The 14,874-nt window shown below is 37.5% G+C and overlaps 1 protein-coding gene across 10 annotated transcripts in view; it reads right to left on the bottom strand.

Annotated features, from left to right (window-relative positions):
* Positions 1-14,874, bottom strand: part of TTC13 (tetratricopeptide repeat domain 13) — a 92,520-nt gene that overhangs the window by 20,811 nt on the left and 56,835 nt on the right. For all 10 annotated transcript variants that reach the window (XR_010412431.1, XR_010412433.1, XR_010412434.1 and 7 more), the window contains 3 exons: positions 2,229-2,359; positions 1,538-1,670; positions 598-690 (listed from right to left, as the gene is read on the bottom strand). Coding sequence is in view for 7 of the 10 variants with exons in the window: in XM_064594639.1 (XP_064450709.1) it covers positions 598-690; positions 1,538-1,670; positions 2,229-2,359 (357 nt within the window). In the remaining 3 variants the exon portion in view is untranslated. The remainder of the gene's footprint in view (positions 1-597; positions 691-1,537; positions 1,671-2,228; positions 2,360-14,874) is intronic.

Raw genomic sequence — 14,874 nt, 5'->3', positions numbered from 1 at the left:
TAATATCTGTTCATCATCTATTTTGAGGGTGGCTAACAAATGAAGATGGATAAGTACACATGTCCCTAATTTGCAGAGCCTCTGGATAAGACAGAAGCTCTCTGATTAACCTGGCTCACCCTTTCAGGAAGGCTTAGCTACCAGAGTGTTACAGAGCCAACCCCTCTGTTTGGTGGGGTTTTAGAGATGGCACAGGGGAGCGCTTCCCCCACCACAATTCTTGTCCAAGAATTCTTTGAGCCATGCAACATAATCAGGATATTATGGGAAATGTAATGTTCTCCCTCTAATTACTTGCTGTGATGTTTTAGGACCCTTTGAGAAGGACATCCTAGGCAAAAATCTGGCAGTCTTCCCTTCAACTGAGCTGTGCATCAAAGAGAAGAGCCAGGGGAAGGAGCATGGCATGTCCTGCATTTCTTCCTGCAACTGGATTAGCTGAAGCGAATGCAGGCAGGACCCCACAGGCACAGAGCTAATCAGTGTATGCCCTTGTCCAAAAGTCACCAGGGAAGGAGCAAGGGTCACTCACGGTCTCCATGACCTATTTGGAATAAACTCCCATGAAAATAGGAAAGATGCACAAAAGATTCCTACCTGATCAAATTGATGTGGTTATTAAAACCTCTGCTAAGACTTCGTGCTGGCATTTGATCTAACCACAACACTGGCTGGTCTGGGTCGGCAATCCTATAAAACAGAGCTTGTTAAAGATGAAGACCTTATAAAACCTACAAATGCTCAAAAGCATTAACAACAAAACATGAGAAGTCTTTGCAAAAGCGGGGAGAAAGCAACTGCTCAGGCTATTACATCTAAAAATATGCAACACCAACCTGCAGATTCCAAATAGATGTTCCAGTTGGACCAAGTAGGAAGTCAGTACAGGTTTACTAGAAGGACAGTATTTTTCTCATATAAGTGAGTATCAGTGGTTTACCCCACTAAATTATAGCTGGTTAGGCAGGCACACACTTCAACTATCAAAGGACTGGTACACCGAAGTTCATTCAAAGGCACCCCAGATTATGTTATGCTCTTTCAAAGAGACTGCTTTTTCGAAAACACTTCACTTAAAAATATGCTTGGAAACTTGACAGCACTCAATCCCTATAATTCATAAACACCAGTTGAGTATATTTTAAAGAATAACGATGCCAGCAATTTCTGACAAACTTGAGAGGAAAACGTAACTTATAAGGCCTATTGTTAGTAGACAAACAAGATTCAAAACCTGTTAACTAAGTGGGAGGTACAGGCCTCCAGTTATGGAAACAAGTTACAGGGATGAGAGGCCCAGCACGAGGACCATAGTCAGCGATACCGTTAACAGTGCTGTGTGGGGATGGGTGGTAGCTCACACTCGTGTGAGCACAGTGTAACATACACACTCGTCGCATCTCTATGCCGAACACCTGAAACTCACATAATACTGTGCGTCAACTATACTATTCCAAAACACCTGTTAACTAGGGGAGGCTTCTACTGTTTTACAATGATAACACTTCGAGTTTATTTTCATTTAAAGATTAGTCACCGTCTCCACTTTACTGCAATGTCGAACATGTCTCTCCACTGCATTAGCCGTGTTTTCCCATTCATTCGAACTTTCGAGTTGGTCCACGTACGCTGGACAGCTTGCATGACCTCCAATGCTGCCAAACCCATGGCTAAAAGAAGGAAAAGTTGAGAAAACAAGCGTTTGTAAGTACACTTGAGAGGAACTGATTTTCACCCACTTTACACAGTCTCGGGGATAACTCCAGAATCACTGTAGAAAGAAAGAATTGTTAAGTATTGATAATTTAACAAGACCAGAGATACATTACAGTTGTGACGGTCCTAATAAAACTAAAATCTATCAGGGGAATGTAGAGGCACCCCCAAAGTTGTCTCCTCCCAGCTCTGCCTCCTACTGATGCAACCGGAGGTTTAAATTCTCCCTCGCTCCCACACTAAGCAAACAGCTCCCGTGGATGAACCGTCTGATCTGCAGTGATGACCTAAGACCTATATTCTGTATCTACACTATCGCAACAGCATAAAAGTCATGGCTGGCGGCAGTCTTCTTCCAGAATTCTCTAAATGAATCTCTACACTTTTGTCTCGATTAAATGGAGATTCTGAGTCAACAGCACAAATGATTTTTTTTTTTAAAGCACAACAGGGTTTGACAATCCTTGTTCTTATGTCAGAAATATTTCCATGTTCAGACAGTTTCAGAATACCTCTGTGTATTCTCTTGTTTGGCAGGAAACCAGGTGTCTCATATTGCATCAGTGATCCCAAACGATCAGCTACACAGATCAGCTCTTGTACCTCGGGCTTATAACTCTCAAAGTTCTGATGTAACACGTCTCTGGAAGAAACATGACATACATGGTAAGGACTTTTACGACAGATGTCTGGTAATCCAATTTCACCTGGAAAACAGTCACTTCCTCCACTGGAAAACTAATCAAGAAACCTATGACCATAGAATCTCGTCAGCTCCTAAAATCCAAGTTCCCAGATGCCACCCAGGGGCCAGCAGACTTTTCTAGAGACAGCAGTGCAGGCCTGCCATGTTAATGCTCTTCTGCACACAGATGATTCTCTAAAAAGGAGTGGTAGAGAATATATATAACCTCTTTGACCAGTCTATTTTAATACTTCTGATTACATAATAATTGACACACAAAAGCATACAACCTCATTAACCCAATTTAAGAACTAGAACAATTATGTCTATTTGTATGCTATCTTCTCCACCCTATCCTCCTGCCTCCCAGCAAGAGAGAACTTATGTTGAATTTTATGTTCATGATTCCTTTTTTTCTTTTTAAAAACTAGGTTACAAATGTATGTCCCTACATAATATATTCTATAGTTTTGCCTATGAACTTTATGGGAAAAATGATATGACATTGTAGTTTACTGACTTGCTGTTTTTTACTCAACTTTATATTTTAGGATTAATCCACATTGTCATATGGGTTGTTGGCTTATACTGTTGTACAGTATCCCACGTGGGCTGGCATCACTTTTATCCATTCTTCTGTTCGTGGACAGTGGGGATGATTTTCAGTTTTCCATTTGAGCAAACACTACTATCAGCAGTCTGGGACAGATCTCCTGTTGGACATGTGCACAAGTACCAGTTTCTCTACTGAATATACACAGCAGAATTGTAAGACTGTAGGATGTACAAATGTTCAATTTTACAAGATAATCACAAACAGCTGGCCAAGGCGGTTATAGCAATTTCAACTCTCACCCAGTGTATATAAAAATTCTCCTTGGGGAAGAATGAAGGGGGGGAAATCGGAGGCGCAGATGAACCATGAGAGACTATGGACTCTGAAAAACAAACTGAGGGTTCTAGAGGGGAGGGAGGTGGGAGGATGGGTTAGCCTGGTGATGGATATTAAAGAGGGCACATTCTGCATGGAGCACTGGGTGTTATACGCAAACAATGAATCATGGAACACTACATCAAAAACTAATGATGTAATGTATGGGGATTAACATAACAATAAAAAATTAAAAAATAAAAATAAATAAAAATAAATTCTCCTTGACCCCCCCCACCCTTCTGGTCAATATTACTATTATCAGACTTTGTAATATTTGTTCATCTCCCAGGTGAGAAATGGGTTTATTTATGAACCAAATTTGCCATTCATGCTTTCCCTTGTTCATGTGTTTTGCACAATTTTCTACTGGTTATTTGACTTTCACCTTTTAACTTGTAGAAATTTTTCATAAATTCTGGATACTAATTTTGGATACTTAATCAGTTTACAGGTTGCAAGTACCTTTTCAGAGTTCAGGCTTAGCTATTCATGGTTTAGGGCATCCCTGGTCAAACAGTAGTTCTTAGGTTCAATGTAGTCCAATTTATTAGTCTTTCTAAGGTCTACACTTTGTGTGTCTTAAGAAATCCTTTTCTACCTTAAAATTAAGAAACTATTCACTTCTATTTTCTCTTAAACTTTAAAAAAATTTGCGATTCATATTTAAGATTTTCATCCATCTGGAACTGGATCACAACTACACCATCATAAAAATTAATTTTGTTTTTATCCATATGACAACCTAATTGTAGCATTCCCACTGGATGAGATCCTCTCTAATCTATGGTCCACCTTTGTCATTTATCTAGGCTCTCCAGATAAATGCTTCTAAGCTCTCTACTATGCTCCTTTGGTCCACCCGGGTATCCCCGCACCAATACCAACCACTCTGTCTTCATGACTATCTGAAATCTTGCTGTCTGCTAGAATAAGAAACCTTCATGACGATGATAAGAAACATCATCGTCTTCAGGAGTATCCTGATTACTCTTGGTCCTTTGTTCTTCCATACAATTGAGAGAATTTGCTTATCAAGTTCCTCAAAAAAATGTTGGGATTTGGAATGGCATTTTATTGAATCCATAATTAATTTGCAGAGAATTGACCCATTGATATTATTGAACTTCTTATTCTTGAACAGTATTTCTATTTGTTTTCCGTCAGTAACTTTCAATAATGTTTTATAATGATTTCCATACAGGTTTTGTACAACATTTGTAAGATATATTCCTAAGTACTTATTGCTATTATAAATGGTACTCTTGTTTGCTGCTAGTATACAAAATGCAAATCAATTTTATAAGTATATTAATTACAATCCCACCTTGCTAAACGTACCATTTCTTATAATTTGTTTGTAGATTTGGGTTTTTTTTTTAAAAAAAAAATCATATGAATTGCAAATCTATATAACTTTGATTTTTCTTCTGTTATGCACTGTCTAGAACCTCTACTTCACTGCTGAAGAGAAGCAATGATTTCAGGCTTTTTGGTCTTGCTCCTGATTTTATTTTTATTTTCATTTATTTATTTACTTACTGCTCCTGATTTTAATGTGATTATATCTAACACTTCATTAATTAAAATGATGTTTGCTACAGGTTTCCAATAGTTAACCATTTATCAGGCTGAGGAAACACAGCAGTCCTCGCCTCCCATCCACTCTTCACTTTTTGCAGTTTCAGTTACCTGAGGTGCTCTGCAGTCCAAAAATATTAAATAAAAAATTCCAAAAATAAACATCAAGTTTTAAATTGCGTATAGCTTTTATTACATATATTGCTGTAATTGTTCTTTTTTTTTTTTAAGATTTTATTTATTTATTTGACAGAGAGAGAGAGAGACAGCCAGAGAGGGAACACAAGGAGGGGGAGTGGAAGAGGGAGAAGCAGGCTTCCCGCCGAGCAGGGAGCCCGATGCGGGGCTTGATCCCAGGACCCTGGGATCACGACCTGAGCCGAAGGCAGATGCTTAACAACTGAGCCACCCAGGCGCCCCTCTATTTTATTATTAGTTCCCATTGTTAATCTCTTACTGTGCCTACTTTATAAGTCACACTTTATCACCGGTATATATGTACGGGAAAAGACGTGGTACAGCTGGCCCAAACAGTGCCGGTGTTGGAAGCATGGGATGCTGACCTCCACTGCTCTGCAGTTGAAAATCCGTGTGTAACTCTTGATTCCCCCAAAACTTAACTACTAACAGCCTACTGTTGACTGGAAGCTTAACAATAACAAAAACAGTTGATTAACACATACTTTGTATGTTGTATGTATTGTACACAGTGTTCTTAAAATAAACTAAGCTAGAGAAAAGAAAACGTTAAGAAAATCATAGGAAGAGAAAATACATTTATAATACTCTATGGTATTTACCAAAAAAAACCCACATAAAAGTGGAGCTGTGCAGTTCAAACCCACGTTGTTCAAGGGTCAACTGTACTCATAGGGTTCGGTACTATCCACAGTCTCAGGCATCCACTGGGGGTCTTGAGACATATCCCCCACACATAAGGGGGGACTATTGTACTTTGGCCTTCCAGTTTGCTAAGAGTTTTAAAGTGTAAATGGTTATTTTTTTTCTACTTGTTTTTCTGTATCTGTTGGAATAATTAATGTGGTTTTTCTCCTTTAATCTACCCACTGGCAATTATATTTATACATTTTCTGAAGTTAGATCACCTTTTTATCCCTAGGAAAAACCCAATTTGGTATGATACTATCTTTCTTATATACAGATGAATTTGGATTTTGTTTAGGATTCTTAATCCACACTTAAGAGTAAGAATGGCCTCTAATTTTCCTTTCATGTGCAAACTTTATTAGCTTTGGTATCATTGTTATACTGGCCTTACAAAATGATTTAGAAATATTACCTTCTATTCTCCTCAAAGTTTGACAGAACACTTCTGTGATACCATTTGGGCTTGGTGATTTTGAGGTGTGTGTGTGTGTGTGTTGTGTGTGTAAGTGGGGATATTTTTAAATACCAATTCAATATCTTTAATAATCATAGAACTATTCAGGCTTTTTACTTCTTCTCAAGTCAGTTTGATAAATTATGATTTTCTCGGAATTAGTCTATTTTTTTTAAAGGTTTTATTTATTTATTTCACAGAGAGAGAGAGACAGCACAATCAGGGAGAGTGGCAGGTAGATGGAGAAGCAGGCTCACCGCTGAGCAAGGAGCCTGATGTGGGGGCTCCATCCCAGAACCCTGGGATCATGACCTGAGCCGAAGGCAGACTCTTAACCAACTGAGCCACCAAGGCGCCCCAGTCTATTTATTTTTTTGTGTTTAAATTTATTTGCATGCAAATTTTCATGGCATTCTGAGCATTTTAATATCTGTTCATCTGTGGTTATATCTCTTTTTAGCATTTCTAATAGTTTGAGCTTTTTAGTTACTTTCATTAAAAAAAAAAAATCAATCTCACCAGAAATTTTATATTAGTAAAAAAAGACAAAAGTTTGACTTTGAAGGAAGTCTGTTTTATATTTAATTTTCATTAATTTCTCTCTTCGGCCTTATTTTCCCTCCTTTCTGCTTTCTTTGTTGTTTTCCCTACTCCTTTATTTTTATACCTACCTATTGACTTTTTTTCTAGTATAACATTTAAAGACATTAATGGGACACCTGGGTGGCTCAGTCGGTTAAGTGGCCGCCTTCGGCTCAGGTCATGATCCCAGAGTCCTGGGATCAAGTCCCACATCAGGCTCCTTGCTCGGCAGGGAGCCTGCTTCTCCCTATGCCTGCTTCCCCCCCTGCTGGTGTTCTGTCTCTCTCTCTGACAAATAAATAAATAAAATCTTAAAAAAAAAAAAAAATAAAGACATTAATGTTTCTTACAATATTGATCTCGCTGTATTCCACAAGTGTTGGTATGTGGAGTTTTCATCTTTTTTCATTTTTAAAGCATATTCAAATTTCCACTGTAGATTTCATCTTTAATCCACATTTTAATTATGTCTGCTTTCTAATTTCCAAATAAGGAGGATTTTTTTTCCTTATATGTATGTTTAATTATACTGTGGTCAATTATGACACCACTTATTTGAAATGTATTTAAATATGCATAGTAGGTGGTCAGCCTTTATAAATGACCTAAGTGTACTTGAAAAGAATATGTATTCTTTGATTATTGGGTACACAGTTCTATAGTAAACTATAAGTTTGTTAATTATGTTGTTCTAATAGTCTAAATCCTTACTAGTTTTTGGTGTCTGACTTACCAAAAATTAGAATCTCTCATTAGGATACTGAATTTATTGATTTCTGTGTATTTCTATCAATTTTTAAAGTTACTTTTATTAGGTGTATATAAGTTTAGATTTATATCTTTCTGGTGATTTGAACTTCTGTCCTTATGTAGTAATAATCTTTGTTACCAGTAATTTAAAAAAATTTTAGGGGCACTCAGTCAGAGCATCTGACTCTTGGTTTCAGCTCAGATCATGATCTCAAGTTGTGAGATTGAGCTGTCGGGCTCTGCAAGAGCTGAGTCTACTTGAAATTCTCTCCCTATCTCCCTCTGCCCCTCCACCCGCTCACACACACTCTCTAAAATAAATAAATCTTAAAAAAAAAAAATAGGGTTACCTGGGTGGCTCAGTTGGTCAAGCATCTGTCTTTGGCTCAGGTCATGATCCTGGGGTCCTGGGATCAAGTCCCATGTCAGGCTCCCTGCTCAGTGGGGAGCCTGCTTCTCCCTCTCCCATGCCCCTCCCGACTGTTCATACTCTCTCTTGCTCAATCTCTCAAATAAATAAAACCTTTAAAAAATAAAATTAAAATTAATTTAATAATTTTAAATCTATTAATATTGGAAGAGCAAGATGGCAGAGGAGTAAGAGACCTAAATTTGGTCCTCTCTCAGGAATTCAGCTAGATAGTTATCAAGCCATTCTGAACACCTACAAACTCAACAGGAGATCGAAGAAAAGAATAGCAGCAATTCTATGAACAGAAAAGCGATCACTTTCTGAAAGTCATATTCTATCCCTTCATTGTATTTAACCTTATTTTTTGTATATTTATAAGTTTTTCTTTCTTTAAAATTTTGGGATACAGTTTCTTCTAACAGACCAAAATATACCCTAAATCTAGTGTATGGCTTTGTTCTACTCTCTCGCCTGATCACATTCTTTTTTTTCTTCTTCTTTCTTTTTTCAACCAACTTCTCATCAATTCCTTTTTTAAAATCTTTTTTTAATTTTCATCTTTACAGTCATATTCCATCCCTTCATCAGATTTACCCTTATTTTTTTTTTAAGATTTTATTTATTTATTTTGACAGAGGGAGACACAGCGAAAGAGGGAACACAAGCAGAGGGAGTGGGAGAGGGAGAAGCAGGCTCTCCACTGAGCAGGGAGCCTTATGTGGGCTCAATCCCAGGGCCCTGGGATCATGACCTAGCCGAAGGCAGACACTTTACGACTGAGTCACCCAGGCGCCCCTACCCTTATTTTTGTATACATAAAAGTTTTTCTTTCTTTAAAATTTTGGGAGGCAGTTTCTTCTAACAGACCAAAATATACCCAAAATCTAGTGTGTGGCTCTCTTCTATTCACCAGCCTGATCATATTCTTTTTTTTTTTTTTCCTTTCTTCTCCCCCCCAGTTTTGGGTCCCTTCTGATTTGTTTAGTGTATATTTTTCTGGGGTTGTTGCTACCCTTTTAGCATTTTGTTCTCTCATTCATCTATTCTTCTCTGGAAAAAATGACAAAATGGAAAAACTCACTTCAAAAAAAAGAGCAAGAGGCAGTACTGACTGCCAGGGACCTAATCAATATGGACATTAGTAAGATGTCAGAACTTGAGTTCAGAATGATGATTATAAATACACAAGCTGGGCTTGAAAAAAGCATAGAAGGTACTAGAGAATCCCTTTCCGGAGAAATAAAAGAACTAAAATCTAACCAAGTTGAAATCAAAAAGGCTATTAATGAGGTGCAATAAAAAATGGAGGCTCTAACTGCTAGGATAAATGAGGAAGAAGAGAGAATTAGTGATATAGAAGACCAAATGATGGAGAATAAAGAAGCTGAGAAAAAGAGATAAACAACTAAAGGATCACGATGGGAGAAATCGAGAGATAAGTGATACCGTAAGACAAAACAATATGAGAATAATTGGGATCCCAGAAGAAGAAGAAAGAGAGAGAGGGGCAGAAGGTATACTGGGGCAAATTATAGTGGAAAACTTCCTTAATTTGGGGAAGGAAACAGGTATCAAAATCCCAGAAGGCAAAGAGAACCCCCTCAAAATCAATAAAAACAGGTCAACACCCCAACATCTAATAGTAAAACTTACAAGTCTCAGAGACAGAGAGATAATCCTGAAAGCAGCTCGAGACAGGAGGTCTGTAACCTACAACGGTAGAAACATTAGATTGGCAGAAGACTTATGCCAGAAAGGACTGGCATGATATATTCAGGGCACTAAACAAGAAAAATATGCAGCCAAGAATACTATATCCAGCTAGGCTGTCACTGAAAATAGAAGGAGAGATAAAAAGCTTCCAGGACAAACAAAAACTAAAAGAATTTGCAAATGCCAAACCAACGCTACAAGAAATATTGAAAGGGGTCCTCTAAGCAAAGAGAGAGCCTAAAAGTAACGTAGACCAGAAAGGAACACAGACAATATACAGTAACAGTCACCTTACAGGCAATACAATGGCACTAAATTCATATCTTTCAACAGTTACCCTGAATGTAAATGGGCTAAATGCCCCAATCAAAAGACACAGGCTATCAGATTGGATAAAAAAAACAAGACCCATCGATATGCTGTCTGCAAGAGACTCATTTTAGACCCAAAGACACCTCCAGATTTAAAGTGAGGGGTGGAAAACCATTTACCATGCTAATGGACATCAAAAGAAAGCTGGGGTGGCAATCCTTATATCAGACAAATTAGATTTTAAACCAAAGACTGTAATAAGAGATGAGGAAAAACACTATATCATACTTAAAGGGTCTATCCAACAAGAAGGCCTAATAATTTTAAATATCTATGCCCCTAACATGGGAGCAGCCAATTATATAAGCCAATTAATAACAAAATCAAAGAAACACATCGACAATAATACAATAATAGTAGGGGACTTTAACACCCACCTCATTGAAAGGGACAGATCATCTAAGCAAAAGATCAACAAGGAAATAAACACTTTAAATGACACACTGGACCAGATGGACTTCACAGATATATTCAGAACATTCCATCCCAAAGCAACAGAATACACATTCTTCTCTAGAGCACATGGAACATTCTCCAGAATAGATCACATCCTGGGTCACAAATCAGGTCTCAACCGGTACTAAAAGATTGGGATCATTCCCTGCCTATTTTCGGACCACAATGCTTTGAAACTAGGACTCCAACCAAAAGAGGAAAGTTGGAAAGAACCCAAATACATGGAGGCTAAAGAGCATCCTACTAAAGAATGAATGGGTCAACCAGGAAATTAAAGAAGAATTTTTAAAAATCATGGAAACAAATGAAAATAAAAAAACAACTGTTCAAAATCTTTGGGATGCAGCAAAGAGGTAAGTATATACCAATACAAACCTTTCTCAAGAAACAAGACAGGTCTCAAAATATACAACCTAACCCTACACCTAAAGGAGCTGGAGAAAGAACAGCAAATAAAGGCTAAACCCAACAGGAGAAGAGAAATAATAAAGATCAGAGCAGAAATCAATGAAATAGAAACCAAAAGAACAGTACAACAGATCAACGAAACTAGGAGCTGGTTCTTTGAAAGAATTAATAAGATTAATAAACCCCTGGCCAGACTTATCAAAAAGAAAAGAGAAAGGACCCAAATAAATAAAATCATGAATGAAAGAGGAGAGATCAGAACCAACACCAAAGAAATACAAACAATTATAAGAACATATTATGTGCAACTATATGCCAGCAAATTAGACGACCTGGAAGAAATGGATGCATTCCTAGAGACGTATGAACTACCAAAACTGAACCAGGAAGAAACAGAAAACCTGAACAGACCCATAACCAGTAAGGAAACTGAAGCAGTCATCAAAAATCTCCCAACAAACAAGAGCCCAGGGCCAGATGGCTTCCCAGGGGAATTCTACCAAACATTTAAAGAAAAATGAATACCTTTTCTTCTGAAACTGTTCCAAAAAATAGAAATGGAAGGAAAACTTCCTAAGTCATTGTATGAGGCCAGCATTACCTTGATCCCAAACCCAGACAAATACCCCATCAAAAGGGAGAATTACAAACCAATATCCCTGATGAACATGGATGCAAAAATTCTCACCAAAATAGTAGCCAATAGGATCCAACAGTACATTAAAAGGTTTATTCACCACGACCAAGTAGGATTTATTCCTGGCTGCAAGGTTGGTTCAACATCCACAAATCAATGTGATACAATACATTAATAAAAGATAGAACAAGAACCATATGATACTCTCCGCAGATGCAGAAAAAGCATTTGACAAAGTACAGCATCCTTTCTTGATTAAAACTCTTCACAGTGTAGGGATAGAGGGTACATACCTCAATATCATAAAAGCCATCTATGAAAAACCTACAGCAAATATCATTCTCAATGGGGAAAAACTGAGAGCTTTTCCCCTAAGGTCAGGAACATGGCAGGGATGTCCACTATTATCACTGCTATTCAACATAGTACTAGAAGTCCTAGCCTCAGCAATCAGACAACAGAAAGAAATAAAAGGCATCCGAATTGGCAAAGAAGAAACCAAACTCTCACTCTTACAGATGATATGATACTTTATGTGGAAAACCCAAAAGACTCCACCCCAAAACTGCTACAACTCATACAGGAATTCAGTAAAGTGGCAGGATATAAAATCAACCCACTAAAGTCAGTGGCATTTCTATACATCAACAATAAGATAGAAGAAAGAGAAATTAAGGAGTTGATCTCATTTACAATTGCACCCAAAACCATAAGATACCTAGGAATAAATCTAACCAAAGTGGCAAAGAATCTGTACTCAGAAAACTATAGAATAACTCATGAAAGAAATTGAGGAAGACACAAAGAAATGAAAAAACGTTCCATGCTCATGGATCGGAAGAACAAATATTGTGAAGATGTCAATGCTACCTAGAGCAATCTACACATTTAATGCAATCCCTATCAAAATACCATCAACTTTTTCCAAAGAAATGGAACAAATAATCCTAAAATTTGTATGGAACCAGAAAAGAACCCGAATAGCCAGAGGAATGTTGAAAAGGAAAATCAAAGCTGGTGGCATCGCAATTCTGGACTTCAAGCTCTATTACAAAGCTGTAATCATCAAAACAGTATGGTACTGGCACAAAAACAGACACATAGATCAATGGAACAGAATAGAGAGCCCAGAAATGGACCCTCAACTCTGTGGTCAACTAATCTTCGACAAAGCAGGAAAAAACATGCAGTGGAAAAAAGACAGTCTCTTCAACAAATCGTGTTGGGAAAATTGGACAGCCACATGCAAAAGAATGAAACTGGACCATTTCCTTACACCACACACAACAATAGACTCAAAATGGATGATAGACCTAAATGTGAGACAGGAATCCATCAAAATCCGAGAGGAGAACACAGGCAGCAACCTCCTCAACCTCAGCCGCAGCAACTCCTTCCTAGAAACATCACCAATGGCAAGGGAAGCAAGGGCAAAAATGAGCTTTTGGCACTTCAGCAAGATAAAAAGCTTTTGCACAGTAAAGGAAATAGTCAACAAAACCAAAACACAACCGACAGAATGGGAGAAGGTATTTGCAAATGACATATCAGATAAATGGCTAGTATCCAAAATCTATAAAGAACTTATTAAACTCAACACCCAAAGAACAAATGATCCAATCAAGAAATGGGCAGAAGACATAAACAGACATTTCTGCAAAGAAGATATCCAAATGACCTACAGATACATGAAAAAGTGCTCAACATCACTTGGCATCATGGAAATACAAATCAAAACCTCAGTGAGATACCACCTCACACCAGTCAGAATGGCTAAAATTAACAAGTCAGGAAACGACAGATGTTGGTGAGGATGTGGAGAAAGGGGAACCCTCCTACACTGTTGGTGGGAATGCAAGCTGGTGCAGCCACTCTGGAAAACAGTATGGAGGTTGAAAATAGAGCTACCCTACTACCCAGCAATTGCACTACTGGGTACTTACCCCAAGATACAAATGTAGTGATCCGATGGGGCACATGCACCCCAATGTTTATAGCAGCAATGTCCACAATAGCCAAACTATGGAAAGAGCCTAGATGTCGATCAACAGATGAATGGATGAAGAAGCTGTGGTATACACATACACACACACACACACACACACACAGAGGAATATTATGTAGCCATCAAAAAAATGAAATCTTGCCATTTGCAACGACATAGATGGAAGTAGAGGGTATTATGCTAAGCGAAATAAGTCAATCAGAGAAGGACAATTATCATATGATCTCACTGATATGAGGAATTTGAGAAACAAGACAGAGGATCATAGGGGAAGGGAGGGAAAAATGAAACAAGATGAAACCAGAGAGGGAGACAAACCAAAAGAGACTCTTAATCTCAGGAAACAAACAGAGTTGGTGGAGTGGAGGGGGTGGGAGGGATGGGGTGGCTCGGTGATGGACATTGGGGAGGGTATGTGCTATGGTGAGCGCTGTGAATTGTGTAAGACTGAAGAATCACAGACCTGTACCCCTGAAACAAATAATACATTATATGTTAATAAAAAAATAATAAAATAAATAAAATAAAAATAAATAAATCTATTAATATTAATACCTACATCAGGATTCTTTTAGTGTTTCCCAAGTAGAACTTTTTCCATACCTTTACTTTCAAATTTTTGTGTCCTTATGCATTACGTGACCCTTGTAAAAAGCATTTAACTGGATTTTTAAAACATTCCAATCTAACTATGTCTGTCTTTTGACATTTAGTCCATTTAGATATATTGTCATTATTAATATGTCTGGATTATTTCAACCTATTCTAATTTTTTTTCTTTTTATTTGTACCACTTTTTCAATGCCTCCCTTCCAGTCCCCCCTTTTCTGGTTGATTTTAGATTTAACTTTTTTGTTTTGTTTTGTTTTGACTTTGCTACTAATATAGAAGCTATACACTTTGTTTCTAACTTTTAGTACTCACCCTAGATATTTTAAATATTTACGTATAACTTAAAGCTTTAACATAATATTTAACCCATATTCCCTTAGAATACTTAATTCTTGCTATCCCTCAACTTGTTATTGTGCCCAGTATTTTATTTGTCCTTTTTATAAAGCCCCCAGATATTATTTTATATAGACAATGCTCTTTTAGACTTACCAATTTCTCATGCTTACCATTTTTCTTTTCTCATTATTCCTTCTTGTATCTCAAATATTGCCTGAGATCAATTGCCTTTTTCTTTAATTACATGCCTTAGAAGTTTCTTTAGTGAATGGCAGGTGGTGGTTCAGTTTTTTATTATCTGAATATATATTTATTTGGTCTTTATTCATAAAA

This window comes from Mirounga angustirostris, unplaced genomic scaffold (genome assembly GCF_029215605.1).
Source record: "Mirounga angustirostris isolate CCGP_5_RB_7025 unplaced genomic scaffold, mMirAng1.0.hap1 SCAF_6, whole genome shotgun sequence".
In the NCBI taxonomy this organism is placed as follows: domain Eukaryota; kingdom Metazoa; phylum Chordata; class Mammalia; order Carnivora; family Phocidae; genus Mirounga; species Mirounga angustirostris.
Note: the sequence above shows the minus strand (reverse complement) of the source record. Positions and strands in the feature narration are given on the sequence as shown.